Raw genomic sequence first — 14510 nt, forward strand, 5'->3', positions numbered from 1 at the left:
GCCTAATTCTGTATTAATTTTCCATATAAACATACTTTAAAACAAAAAAACATTCTAATTATTTAACAGCCTGAACTATCCAAAGTGTAAATACAATTTTTATTTTTATACAATTTTTATACATGCATTTTTATACAGGTATTTTTATTGCATTAACATACAATAACTTGAGAGCATTTTTACCTGCAACAAAATATAAAAGCCTTCACTTCGTACTATATGTAGGAAGTTTGCCACAATAAATGTTATGCATTCTTCTTGAAGCCTAGATGCCAAGGCAAAAGCTGTCTCAGTCCATTTCACTTGAGGAAGACTACTGATCAGCCGATCACTTTCCATCAAAAGGAAAGGAGCATTCTTGTGGTTCTTAAAATAAAAACAGAAATTAGCCTGTTGCAGAGTAACCACCTAAAGAATTGCTGCTTATAGAACAGGTTCTGTTCAGTTATTAAACACTTACACAAATATCAAACCATGTATTAGTTTCCTTTATTTAAATAAATTTGGATTTTGATAATTCAGGACATTATACCTACCTTCAAAGCTAAAGCAAAAMCCCCCAAATCTAGTGCTTCTATTTTGCCTGCTGAAGATAGGCAATAAAGTTCTCAGTAGCTTTTATTGTATTTTTCAACTATGTGTCACTGCATATTGCAATCCTGAACACAATAAAGCAAATCAGAACTGGAAAAATTGAATGGAGAAGATCCTTTTATGTCATAGAAAAATACAGTAACTTCTTTTACAAAATGGGGAAGTAAAAGTTTCAGGTGAGTGCAGATGGCTGCTTAGCATTCAGGATACATAAATATTGAAGAATTTTCTTACACATGAATCCTTTTGCTCGTTTTAAAGGAGTCAAACATCAAATATTTGTCCTCTCAGATAAAGCAACCGTTAGGCACTGAAGTTTTAACTGAACTTACTCTCTTCATTCTCTAATGCTTCTCTAAGAAATAACAATTATGTTCATAGTTAAATTAAAAACAGGCAAACAGATTTCCTGATATTTACTCCCTGTTCTGTGCCTTTGGTGCTTCTGTACTTACCTAAGTATTGGCATCACCTCATCAGCACAGTACCTGAGCAACACTATGGACTAGTACATGGCTTGAAATGAATTTGCAATTTATCATTGTTCACAAGTAAAATGGATTAAAAGCTCTACTTAACATGACCCAGTAGGTCACTGATAAATTACGCAATGAGATCAGTAACGCTGGAAAAAGCAACAATTCAGATAAATATTTGRCACAAAAAAGCTCACTGTAAATTCAGATTATATTGACCCATGCAAAGTAGAAATCAGCATGAATTTTTTTCATGCATATTGTAGTTAACATATATAATCTGGCCAGCCATTGCTCAGCTATATTTTTTATTATTTTATTCAGCAAACTGTGCAAAAGCAGTTTGATTATATGCATATAAGGTAAATTAAGGATCAAATATGTGCTTATGGTTTGATCTGGCTGCTCCCATTGGACTCAGTTACAAGCTTTTTGAATTGTCCAGGATTCAGCCCCTGCTCACAAGGCAGTAAGCATTTACTCCCATTAGGCACTTCCAGTGAAATATAAAGTGCCTTCATGGACTTCTGATTAAATCAACACTTTGCAGGAGTGGCTCTAACTGAATTTTACTTCTGTTACAATTCTTTTCCTAGCTCCATTCTAAACTGGAGTCTACTCTACTTGCCTAAAAACATGGTCATTTCCCTAGATCCAGTTGGGACTCCAGGGACAAGTACCTGAATAGTGTTTAAGCTGCACTCCCATTTTAGTGTTTCTGTGCTCGTCATTGAGGCTTCCCAGAGATTCTCCCACCAGCAGTCTCCTTTTCTTTGCATGTTTTCTTCCTCTAAAGAGCTGCCCCACAGTAACTAACTTTTACAATTCCAGGATTGATGAATGAAGGGATTGGTAGGGTCATACTATTTAACTGGGTGTAACTGTTAAAAAGAGGACTGTAAAACATACAGTAGCCCCTGTAAAATTAATATCAGACCTTTTCTTCTTTCTCCCTCAAGAGCTTTAAGCATTTTTGCAGATTCTGAGTTGGAAAAACCACACAGGAAATTCCACAAATTTTCGGACTGGGTGCCACAAGAGCTCAGAGTTAAGTGTTCAGTCAACAGAACTGTTCTGTGGGCAGAAGAGGCTTATGATACATTTTTAAAATCTGCAGTTCTAAAACCTTTTTACACATCAGTCCATAAAATATGGGTGAATCTTGCAAAGACCCACCCACACTAACTTTAAATTATTAAAATGTATCTTGACATATTATAATAGCACAGAGGGGAAGAGAGGCCTAAAGTGGCTTGGCTTTAACTTTATGCTGTCCTAATGCTGTCACACTAGGGTGACTGGAGGGGATATTAGAGCTGCATCTACAGTACACTCTGTTTTTACACTACATACCTGAGCTACTTCGGCAATGGGTGGTGGTGTAACCATGAAAACCCATAGATCAGAATGGACTGATCTACGACAACCTTAATTGAAACTACTCTAGTATTTATACTATGTATGACATACACATATGTATGTATAGTAGGAACAATTTAGTGTACTGATCTGTTATAATGGCAAAATACTCCTACTGTCGTAACAGCTATAGCTACAGTCTTTATTTTGTATTAGTATATTACAAAGCTCACTAATAAGAGCAAAGTTATCTATCTGGTAGAAGGACAGTTTATTTATAACTGTGGATACCCTCGAGCAACCCTGGTTGCCGTATAGCTCTGAAATCTCTCATTTTTCAGGCTGTCACTAAATATGCACTAGCAGCCACTCACAGCTGACCAGCACTTGATGGTGTAAGCAGTCTCTTGCTAAGTCTTCCAAGAAGGTCCCCAGAAGCCTTTGCAACTCTTGCAGCAAGGGACAATTCTTGTCTGGAATCATCTTGAGAGTACATCTCTTGAACTAGGGGTATGTTTGGCAGCATGGGTAGCTGTACCTGAGCCAATTAGCTTGGATAACAACAGTAACAAAGACATGAGAACAAGGACTTCAGCATGAGCTACACAAGTCCTCTGGAGATCTCACATACTTAGTTGTCTAGTGTGTGCTAGAACTGAAACCATCCTGTCTTCCCATGAATGTTATCTGAGCTAGCTAGACTAAACTTTGTGTATGCCAATCCACGTTACAGTAATACTCAGTAATGTTTGGCAGCGGCTCTACAAGTTTACCTTTAGCTCCTCTACCTACTCTTCATATTTCTATTAGAGTTCAGTGCATTTATAGACTAACTACTGGACCGAATTTTCTGTTAATGGGTCAAGTTCAAAGCAGTTGCTTTAAGTCAGCTCAGATGGCAGTCTTAAACACAAACACAATTCAGAAATACATAAGTTTAAGCGGATCTAAATTGAAACAATAAATATATGCCACAAACAGTGAATGCTAAGCTTTGAAGGACCATTTCAACACTGCCATATGTGCAGTAGAAGATAATACATATACTATACTGTTACTTTATTTTGAAAGACTAGCTTGCCTGTAAATAGATGGCTTGTGATCACTGATAGCCAGTGATCACCGGAAGTCTAGAAAAAAAAATGTACACTTCCAAATTAGAATATAGACTAAGGGGAAAAGGGAATCACAAATGCTGCAGTTTGGCACCCCACCATCTAATGTAAGAACTGATAACAGCAATTTGCTGTTCCTCTGTGTCTGAATAGATGATGCTGTGCTATGATGGCACAATTGTATTTCATAAACTTCTGTATTGTTATGCTGGACTTGTGCATGATTTTCATTAGACTATGTTCCATGAAGCATAGCAACTACATCTGCACATCAAAATCTGTTCTTAAACTGTTATTTTAATGAGATCTTTATACATTATAATTAATGTACTACAAATTTAATACTGTATTTATTATCTCTTAAATTACTTTGCAGAGCTAAATAAGCAAAAATTTACATATTCATATTTTTATATGAAGCGCACTATGTACTACTTACCAAAGACTGAATCAACATAACAAGACAGTTGTTCTGAAGTTCAGCAGGTAAACTGGCAAAGCTTCTCTCTGACAAACACTTTGCAAAATGTTTTTGTACCCATCTGTTGAGGGGGGGGAAAAAAAAAAGTCTTTTTCAGGTAAGAAACAGATGAAACAATTTTCTGTCTTCACTTGTTAACATTAAGTGATCCTTATAAAATATTGTGAGGAAAATTGTTTAAAACATGAAAATTTAATAAATTCAGTTTTTCAAAATAAATTAATTTCAACAGTGAACGAGAAATGGAAAACATAAACCATAGTTTATTTTATTTTACTTACTTCATGCAAGCAGCATATAGGTTTTCCACTCCCAATGAATGAGCAATAGCCATGCATTCTAGTACGGGTTGCTGTTTTCCAGGAACAGGCTACAGTCATTTGAAAATTATCACAATTATTACATTCTTACTTACACAAACTGTACAGAAGTACAAAATCTTCAGTCAGAAGTACTGATAGCTACCACAGTATTTAAGTTTGTTTGCTTTTGTGCAGAACAGGGAAGTCATCTGCCTCCATACAGGTCAAAAATGTAGCATTCAGCCTAATGAGCCTAACGCAAGAAAATGCTTAACTTTAAACAGTTGTTTATTTTTAAACTCTTTTAAATTGAACAAAAGTATTTTTAAAATATATGCCCATGAAATCTGATATTCAAATATGCAGTATTTCCATATTCCTACTACAGTTAAGAACAAGTTACATATACATTGGAATGTATTAAATTAGTTGGAATAAATTAGAAGGTATTAAATTAAACTATCTCATCAATGTGATCTGTAAGTAGTGGAATTGAAATTCTTCCCTTTGGCTTTGTGGCTGACAAAGTAGCGTGAGAACTGACAGATCTAGACGTACCTTTTGGAAAAAATTGCAGTAATCTCTTTTCAAAATGTAGATAGCTACTTCTTTCAGCCCATCTAGCCCATACATATCTGCGATGCCCAATATGCGACTAAAGAAAGCAGTAACAAGAGGAATCAAAAAATAAATCACATTTTGATATATACATTTTGCTTACAAAACAATTTATACACTAATTTCACCTCTCTGTTCAATCAGAAGTTTCTGCAGGAAATACACTGATTACCAAGTGTGAAACTCTCCAAAGAATAATCTTCGAACAGGAACATGTATTAACCTAAAAATAATCTCCTCAACCACTGACTCCAGTCTACATAAAAGTAAGCCTCAACAACTGCTTGAAAAATTGCTTGGAAGACTCTCAGTTTCTCTTTTAATGATAGCAAGTGAAAAAGGTATTTGTACCAGCAGTTTTGGCTATTTGAAGTTGTTCTTTCCAAGGGTTACATAAAATGTTAGTGATGACATAGTATCTGAGAATTGTATCCCTTCCAAATACTAAAAGCAGCACAGTGAACAAGCTATTAATTTTATATACTAATCAATACCACAGAATTATTTTCTATATCAATTACTGTTTTAAATGTTGACATTGGGGCGTATTATAAAAAATACTATATTTCTATTTTAGATAAGCTTTGACCAACAATTTCTAAAATTCAGAAATTATAGTGTTTTAATATTTAGTGGCACAGTTCAACAGCTGATAAATAAATTATTTCAGGGAGTAATTATACGTTTCAGAATTTATTTCATTAGTTTAGAATTATTGTAGACTAGCAGTTTAAAAATAGGATTAGAAACTATAGCAGAAAAAAAAGTTAACAATTACATTGGTTGCTACTTTTCTCATATAATATTCCAAAAATTGCTGGCCCACCTTTTCCAGTAGCTGCTAAATAAACAAGATTTCTTCAACAGCTTTATTTTTAGAATTTTCTGAAGTATGCTTAGATATAATGATCACCACATTTGACATCTTTGTCTTATGTATACTAGATGAAGAAGTTTTCTTTTGACTCTTAATTGAGAAAATACAGAACAGGCATAAACTGCATTTAAAAATAATTAAAAGTTGACATATACCCAACATCAACTTTGTCTGGAAAGTCCAGAATACCTCCATATATAAAATGCAAGATGACACTCATTTCTACATGGTTTATGCTGCAAAAAGAGAAAGAAAAACATCATTACAAATAAAGACATATCCAGAATAAAAGCTACCACTTTTTTTAACCAAAGTAGTTGGTCAAAAGACTAATACATCATACAGCCATTCTGTGAATGGAAGGTAAACAACCTGATAAAATATTTCCTGTCTCTAAGATTACTGCAATGTAAAATTATCTAAGGGATGGCATTGTGGGTTAACTTGGCTACTCAGCAGTCTTGGTGAAACTTTATAATACTTTAAATCTTTGTGATTAGTCATAAGCAGAATAGTACCATATACTAGTAAGATCTGTGATAGTTACCTAAACGCTAGATTATTTATTCTGATAATATGCAGAAAAGAGGTTTTTTTAATCTTTTCGAGGCCCTTTACTAGTAATGACTCAATTGTTAAGTAACTGTATGTTTCAAAATCATTCTATTATTTTTAATTCTTGGTTTTAGGAGTATATTTAACAAAAATACATTTAATAGTTTTATTACAGTGCTAATGAGAAAAGTTGCATCTCAAAATATTTAGAAAAAGTCTTTATGGCTATTTTCAGAAGAAATAAGGAGAAGAAACCTGAAAGCCCTTCACAGAGTTGCCATTTGCATCCTTGCATTGTCCCAGCCCCATACTGGGGAAGGGCCCAGAATATGTATTTTTAAATGGTGGACACAGTCTTCCTAACAGTACATTATTGTACTTATGTATGTACATCTCAWTGTGCAGTTTTCAGAACCTACAGGGGCAGTGTACATTAGTGTAAGCTAGTCATGCAAATGGAGCTAAGACCCTTCAAAACATTAGCCATGTTTAAGCAACAGACATTGATGACTAAAAACAAAAGAAAAAAAGTGGTTGCAACATGCTAAGCAGCAAAATCAACACAGTTGTCTCTCTATATATTAGCACACAGGATAGCCATAAAATCAGCAAGGAGGAGTTTCCCTGCTGTCTTGGCAGCTGTTACCTTATACAGCATTTTCATTATTTCAGAGTAAGCCATATGTACTTTATTTATAAGTGTTTAAGAAGACAGCATGAAAATCTGCACAAAGCAGAAAAATGAACTAGAAAATGTACAATAAATTGAGATGATTCTTAATACTGAAAATTATAAGACATTAGCATGAGAATACACTCTTATAAAGATTAAATACTTCTCAGGAGAAAGCCTTTACTGAAAAATAAAGACTAAAATTTCTTTGATAGAAATTAACAGATATGAAAATCAATTTCAGGGAGAGAAACGTAAATACCAGAGTAACGTTGATCACCAACCTCTAAAACATTTGCTACATATAGCATAAAAGCTAAGCAATCAATTACATTTAAAGTGTATTGTTTTTATCAGCACTAAAAAATAAGCAAATCAACAAAAAAACCTTCCTGATTCTGCAGTAATACTATTACACAGAAGATTAAAATGATGAAAATACAAGAAAACCACTTGGCCAAGCAATTTTATATTAAAACAAAGCACGTCTATTTTGCAGCACTGTAAGGTACGTAGTTCTTTCTGAAGAAAGCTGAATCAGCCAACACCACACAAACTTAAAAAGCTAACATGTAGAAATATTAGTTTGCTTTTAAGGGAAATCTGAAATATTTTGATTGTTTTTTGTGATATTGGAAAGAACTAAATTGTTCCCCAATTTATCCACAAAGTCTTAAGTATTCATCCTACGCTGACAGCTCAATTATTTTCAGCACTTGCACAGAAAGCCATTAGAAACAGGCATGCTAGTCAAAAGTGTTTCTTAGTGTATGATGCTGAAATATCATTATTTAACACTATTTATGAAATGTAATTGTTTGTCTTTTTATCATAAATAGGATACTTTTATTTAAAAATAGCTATGAAAATAAATTACACTGTCCAATCATTTATGGTACTTTTCATGACATGTGTGACATGAGGCAAATAAGAGAAGGGCAAAATAGACTGTGAATACTAAAACATGCTCTACAAAAAAGGATAATACCCTCTTTTTGACCAAAAAACACCCCTCTTTCCTGTACCATCTGACAATATTAACAAATACATTTCAAACTGTTTTGTACTGAAGTCAAAATACTATTCAGGAAATATATCACACTAAAAAAAGTCAAGGCACATTAATCTCCGGTGCTCTATATGCAGCACAGTTGCTGCATATTTGCAGTGATTTTAAATTGCCTACCTGTGCTCCCACATGACTTGCAAAGACAACACTTACCCTTGAAGAGTGATGTGCTCTTGGGAGCTTTCAGCCCAACTTCCACTCAGCATAGCAGCAAAGTAACTAGATCTGGCACATAAAATGGCCCTGAGAGAGAAAAAGTAAACATTATTCCACTAGATACAAATATTTATTATGAAACTCTTTGATAACATTGACTTAAATCTTTGCCCTTTACGCATTAAGGTGTCATCGCATACTGCATGCCTTTTCTTCCAGTACGTTTGGAATTTCAAAACATGCTAAAGAAAAAAGAAAAATTGGTACTCTAAATTTCTCAGTTAAAGCTTACTTCTAGTATGACTTTAACATTCACACAGAAGAAATCTATTGCCACAAGCATTCTCTTTTTACGTAATATGAAATTGCAAATTTATTTCTTTTGCTTTATTTACAAAATAACAGTATATAACCTTGTTTATACAGCACCATTTTAGTCAAATAATTTTATTCTGAATCTGTCTCAAATTCCATTTGTACTAAAAAAATGTCTATTTATTAAAATGAAAAGGTAAGTGTAAAACTTCTGCCATTCCAGATCAGCTGCCCACCTAACCAGCACATGCTAAAGGTCAAACAAACTTGATGCTAACATAATCCAACAATATGATTTGTGTTTCCAGCACTATTCGAGAAGAGCTATCAATTACTTCCGTTTAGACTACTACCCTGTATTTCTATAATCAAAAGGCGTAACAGTATATAAAGAAGCTAATCTGATTTACTACTTCTTCCATAAAAGACAATAAAGAAACCCCAGGCCAGGAGTTTATCTAGTTCAGCATCTCTACCAATGTTAGATTCTTCAGAGAGAAGACCTTTGCAACAGGAGCTTCTTTTCTTAGGGTAGAAATGGAAGGGCCAAAAGGAAGAGGATAGTGAATGAAAACTGCCTTTGATTTTAACCTTCCAGATTTACCCCAGTTATAGTGTCAGCCTTTATACATTTTATCTGGCCTATTGTAGCTGTAGATGATATTCTCATACATACAAGTTTTTGACACTTACTAAGCTTCTGATTATTTATAAAATTACTGCGTTATTTATTTTCTGTAGCAGAAAAATCAAAGTGGTCTTAAAAAAAAATGCATGAGAATACTTTCTTTTACATGTTTTATATTTGTTGGCTCCCAAAATACTTCAGTGCACTCTCATTTTTGTGTAGGAGGAAGAAGAATGTTATTTACCCTCTTTTCCATTCATTATATACTCTGGAATCTCTCATAGCTCTCCCTTCTTTCTTCTTCAGAAGTCTCAATACTTCAAATTTGAAACTTTTCACACATTCCTCCAATGATTCAGCCAGCAATAATTAAGCTTCTACAGAATGCTTCACATCTGATTTAAATATGTCCATGCTTAAATGAGTATTACATCACAGCTTTGAGTATGTGAAATTCTGAATTTACACACACACTCGCTTTCTTGTTCTTACAAAATACAGTAATACAGTATCATGAAGATGTGAAATACTGTATCTCCAATATTATCAGTCTCTTCCAAGTAAGTTTTAGTAATGAACAGGATTAGATCAACTACAAGGCTAAGCACAGTTGAAGTGGATATTTCAAGAATTCATTTTAAATTAAGATGGCTACTGATACTATTGAAAAGTATGTATTACTTAAACATACAACAGTGATAAAATAATTTATAAAATACATGGACATACCAAATGCATTTGAAGCCTGAAGTAAATTTATATGTACTTCCCCATTGTAATGATTGTGCCACAAGTTTTTTACTGAACAAGTTATGTTGCTAAGTACAGAACTCTTTAGAGACTAGAGCAAAGCACTAGTGAGACAACTTTGCAACTCTCTCATACCACTCCTCCTTACACTTTACAAAGTCTCTTAGAAGTTTATAGGACTTCTTGGAAAAAATTAAGGACTACTGAGATAAGCGGTGTGTGTTTACATGCATGCATGCATTACTGTCTCCAGTCAGAACTTCCAGAAAACCCTCTCAAAATAAATCAATCACATGGGTGCTTTCACCACAATTATACCCAAAGTTAGCTTTCCTTTATTGACTCCTACTGTTCACCTGATGTAGTGCTGAAACAATCAAGTCTTGCACCTGTTTCAGAACATCCTTGTTTTCTCTATGATTTACTGCCATGTATTTTATTCTGACTAGACTAGATACATTGCTCCAGGCAGTAAGTGGCCTAAACAGAAGAAGCTCTGCTGATTGAAGATTTCTGTGGAGTTTCTTTCTGCACTGAAGTAATTTGTTTCTCAAAATTTTGGAGCTGAGAACATGCCTTCTTATAGTGTAGACAAGAGGGAAAAGTGCCATGTCTAACTACACTCCACTTTGGGAATTCTGCATATATCCTAATCTTATTATTAAAAATGAAAAACAGAGTCACCATTATAATCATTGTGTTCCCATATCTTCTGTAAAGATATATGTAATGTAATTAATATAACCCCCCCATGGATTTGTGTTGAGAAAACACTGAAAATAATGGGGGGTTTTGATCAGCTCTCTCAGTTTTATAAATATACACAATATGAACAAAAAATAAGCTCTCCAGTTTGCTATCTCAAATACAAACATTAGAGCAGACTGATATCAAACATACAAGTAAGAAGAAAAGGATATTGCTCCTTTAATTGGCTTTCTCAGCTAGAAATGATTTTTATATGGTGTGGAACTTCAGATCTAATAAAGACTGCTGCTCTCTGAAGACAGAAGAACAATCTTTACATCTGCTTGACTGAAGTAATCAAAGTAAAATCAGATTTTGTGGGCACAGATTCTGAAGAGCAGAAAAAAATATTTCAACTCCAGAATATTTCTACATATATGGTAATTTTATTCAGAAATAATAGGTGTATAAGTTTAATTATAATTTTTCATTTTCTTCAGAGAGCACAGATCATTTTTAAAATGTTAGCAAAGAAAACCTACAGTGTTTATACACAAGTTTATATTAATAATATGAGTATACAACAATCTTAAAAGTACTAAAAAATTGATTGTTTTCAGAATAATTGCAGCTAACAAAAAGTTTTCCTTAGTAGCAAAGTATGTCCACCTCTGACAGAAAACCTGAAAAAATAAAACAGTTCACACCTTGAGAACAACATCAGCAATAATTTACTAGATAGATGGCACCAGCAGTGTTTTGTTTTAAAAGGATGTCTGTTAAAATATTTTTATGCTAAATACTTAATATAGGTACCTGTGAGCTTGAAACTCTTTGCCTTCTATGCAAATAGTAATATCTGGACAACAACATTTCTTGTAGAGCATCATTAAGTCTTCTCCTAATACAGATGCAGTTTCTAGGTTGGAATTACCTGCAAATGGCAGGGAAAATAGTTATTTTGAGTTCTTCCAGTGTAGACTAGACTATTGTCAGGGTACAGATAATTTAAAATATTTAAAAAGAAGAATCTGTCATCATAAAAAATTCTAACATGACATATTCAAGCTAGAACTTTTCTTGAAAGACTTCAGACCCAGCAGTGGGAAAATGCATTCTACTTGTCGTTTTGAACTGAGATACTGGAAATTTGACCAGTGCTTCACATTTGATATCGATGGAAGAAGAGTGCTACAGGTATTCTTGTACAAGATTATGCAGCCAGTTCATTTTTCTACACAGATATGCTACCTCTCGGTTCAAGAAAAGTAGACTCTGAAGAAATATAGGGTCATGTAGTGATACCAACTTCTGGCTGAACCAATATATTGCTTGATCCTACCTTTTTGTATATCTTACTGACAGCTGTAGCAGTCAACACCTCTGGTGTAGATGCAGTTATACATTGCCTAGTGTTACTTATTTCATTCACAGATGTAGTAGGGAAGATTCTGAATGACTTTGAAAGATTCCAAAATCCTCAAAATAAAAAACAGTGTAACTAGTATAATTTTGCTAGGAAAAGAAAGAAATGGAGAAATTACATACTATGGAAGTCCCATGCTCTCAGGACTCAAGTTTGCTGAATTACAAAGAAAAGACTGGACACAATGCAGATGTACATGCCCAATGTCTGATGTGCTGTCACGTTTCCTCTGGTCTGGGAACTGTTCCAGCCAAACTTCTATAGCAATTCATTTTTTCAAAGTGTGAAAGAATTAAGTAGACCATAGTAATGGATATCCATATTAGCTGTGTTACAACAATAGCTATAACCTTTTCTCATGTTTTTACATCAATAACAGTTTTGGGATAATTAGTTAAAAAAAAACAAACAGAATTCCAAACCCACCTGCCATAGCTTTCTTGCTTTCTGCATCGACTCCTGGAATTTCTTCTTCAATACAAGGTGAACAAGCAACTTCTTTTGGCATAGCTCCACTTAGAGAATTCTGCTTAATTGTTGTTCTTTTGCCATCTCCAAGACAATTAACATTTGTTATCTGAGTGTTCTGAAGAGTAGCAATCTCGTTTTCTTGTATTAATTTGGGTCCCAATATTTTTTTCATCATAGCTAGTTCTTCAGCTTCTTTAAGATTTATATCAGATGAATATACAAGCCTAGAAGATGACACTAAGTTTACTCCTGTAGTTTTTAATTGACCAAAACAAAAGATCCAGCTCAAAATGACAACATATTTTTTGTTTAACAAGGTTCATGAACAGAAAACAATAGCTAGACTGTTCAGTGATGACAGAGCTAAATAATAATAATAATAATAAAAGTCTTTAAACAGTGTTTCTGTGAAAGCAAACAAATATTTCTGTAATGGTTCAAAATGCAGCACTAGTATATTCTAACAAATAAAATTTATTATCAGGTTGCCAGGAACAAAGTTTCCCTCTCTCACTTAACTTTTTTTATTTAATAAAGTTTTTGTCTGCTCTGTATTGCCCATCTGTTATAATCATCTACTGGCAACAGCAGAATCAAACCCTTTGTTTTGTTAATGACAGCTCACTGTTTTATAAATCTTAGTAGGACCAAGAAAAAGCATTTGATTGTCCTTTAATATCATCATCAAATTTACAAAAACAAAGTATAAAAAGCTTCTAATATCAAAATTACAAATACAGAACTGTAAGAAAATTTTGAGATTTAAATTTCAATTTCAAAGGAAATTAAACGCCTGAAAGCATGAAAATTTGCAGTCAAGCTTACCCAAAAGCTTTCATTTTCTCCATTTAGTAATTCCAGCTTCCCACTTTCCCATCTGTTTCACCAGCTTATTTTTGGATCAAGATCTGGAAAGGCTAACAAAGCCCGCAGTCTGCGACTGCAGAGATCTCATATTTATAGAAAGATACTGCACTTCAGCAACTTAATGGAGCCTTAAAAAGTGAATGTGAATGCATAACATGTTTAATCAGTGGTTTCATACCAGACAGATGAAGTTAACAAAATTTAACAGAAGAGCTACAGTTACTCTGGATTTAGCAGACATATACTTACAGATTTGCATTTAGTCACTTACTCCATGGCAGAGAGGATTTATTATTAAGACTGGGGACACAGTAACTTGAATATGATATTTGAACATTGTCCTCTAAAGGGGCAGAGAAAAGATACAAAGAAGCAACCTTCCTTCTTACGTCCTATATTTAAAGGATAGTTAGGTAGGTTTCTTTTGTGTAATGTGATAAGGGTCCTCACCAACAGATGAATTACAAGAAGCTGTGAGGAAGATCGGGGAAATGGGAGTTTTGATATTTTGCTAGATTTAGAAAGCAAGGGCCAGGCATATGTGTAAACAGGAGAAATGAAATTTCATGTTGAAATAGTAAGGCTGGTGTCCCTGCTACTATCTTTACATAGATTTTTGAGACTGTTATATGTAAATGTGCTTGTAAAACTTCTAACCTGTGAAGTTGGCCCAACCCTCTATTGCTTTTCTGATTTACAATGCATTACAACCCAACATAAGAATAGCATGAGACATCAGAGAAAGACAGGTAATAACTAGCCAGACTACCAAGAACAGGACAGGTTGCCTGCTGGAACACAGAGACATTGCAATTCTTTAGAAAATTTAAGACTATGACTTCCACACAATTTCCCACCTGACTATGTTTCTCAGTGCTTAACATCTGTATTTTACAGTTCTATTGCAGTAGGACTCAGGAGTAGAAATTCAGAGTAGAACTCAAATAACCTAGAATTTTCAGAATTCCAAGGAAGTAGCTAGTTTTCTGCATCTTCAGGTTGGTTGTCTGCATTAGATCTTCCAAGAAACATCTCTTAGTCACGTGGGCAATGCCACTTACAGCCATGACTTGACAAAAAAATCATTCCAA

General features: G+C 34.0%; 1 protein-coding gene across 1 annotated transcript in view; it reads right to left on the bottom strand.

Annotated features, from left to right (window-relative positions):
• The window catches only part of LOC112961897 (AP2-interacting clathrin-endocytosis protein-like), a 36586-nt gene that overhangs the window by 13876 nt on the left and 8200 nt on the right, over window positions 1–14510 (bottom strand). The window contains exons 3-10 of the mRNA XM_026057590.1: window positions 12508–12776; window positions 11472–11589; window positions 8273–8362; window positions 5978–6058; window positions 4886–4982; window positions 4307–4395; window positions 3984–4086; window positions 184–366 (exon numbers count right to left, since the gene is read on the bottom strand). Of these exons, the coding sequence (XP_025913375.1) occupies window positions 184–366; window positions 3984–4086; window positions 4307–4395; window positions 4886–4982; window positions 5978–6058; window positions 8273–8362; window positions 11472–11589; window positions 12508–12776 (1030 nt within the window). The remainder of the gene's footprint in view (window positions 1–183; window positions 367–3983; window positions 4087–4306; window positions 4396–4885; window positions 4983–5977; window positions 6059–8272; window positions 8363–11471; window positions 11590–12507; window positions 12777–14510) is intronic.

Source organism: Apteryx rowi, unplaced genomic scaffold (genome assembly GCF_003343035.1).
Source record: "Apteryx rowi isolate R43461 unplaced genomic scaffold, aptRow1 scaffold_14, whole genome shotgun sequence".
Taxonomy (NCBI): Eukaryota; Metazoa; Chordata; class Aves; order Apterygiformes; family Apterygidae; genus Apteryx; species Apteryx rowi.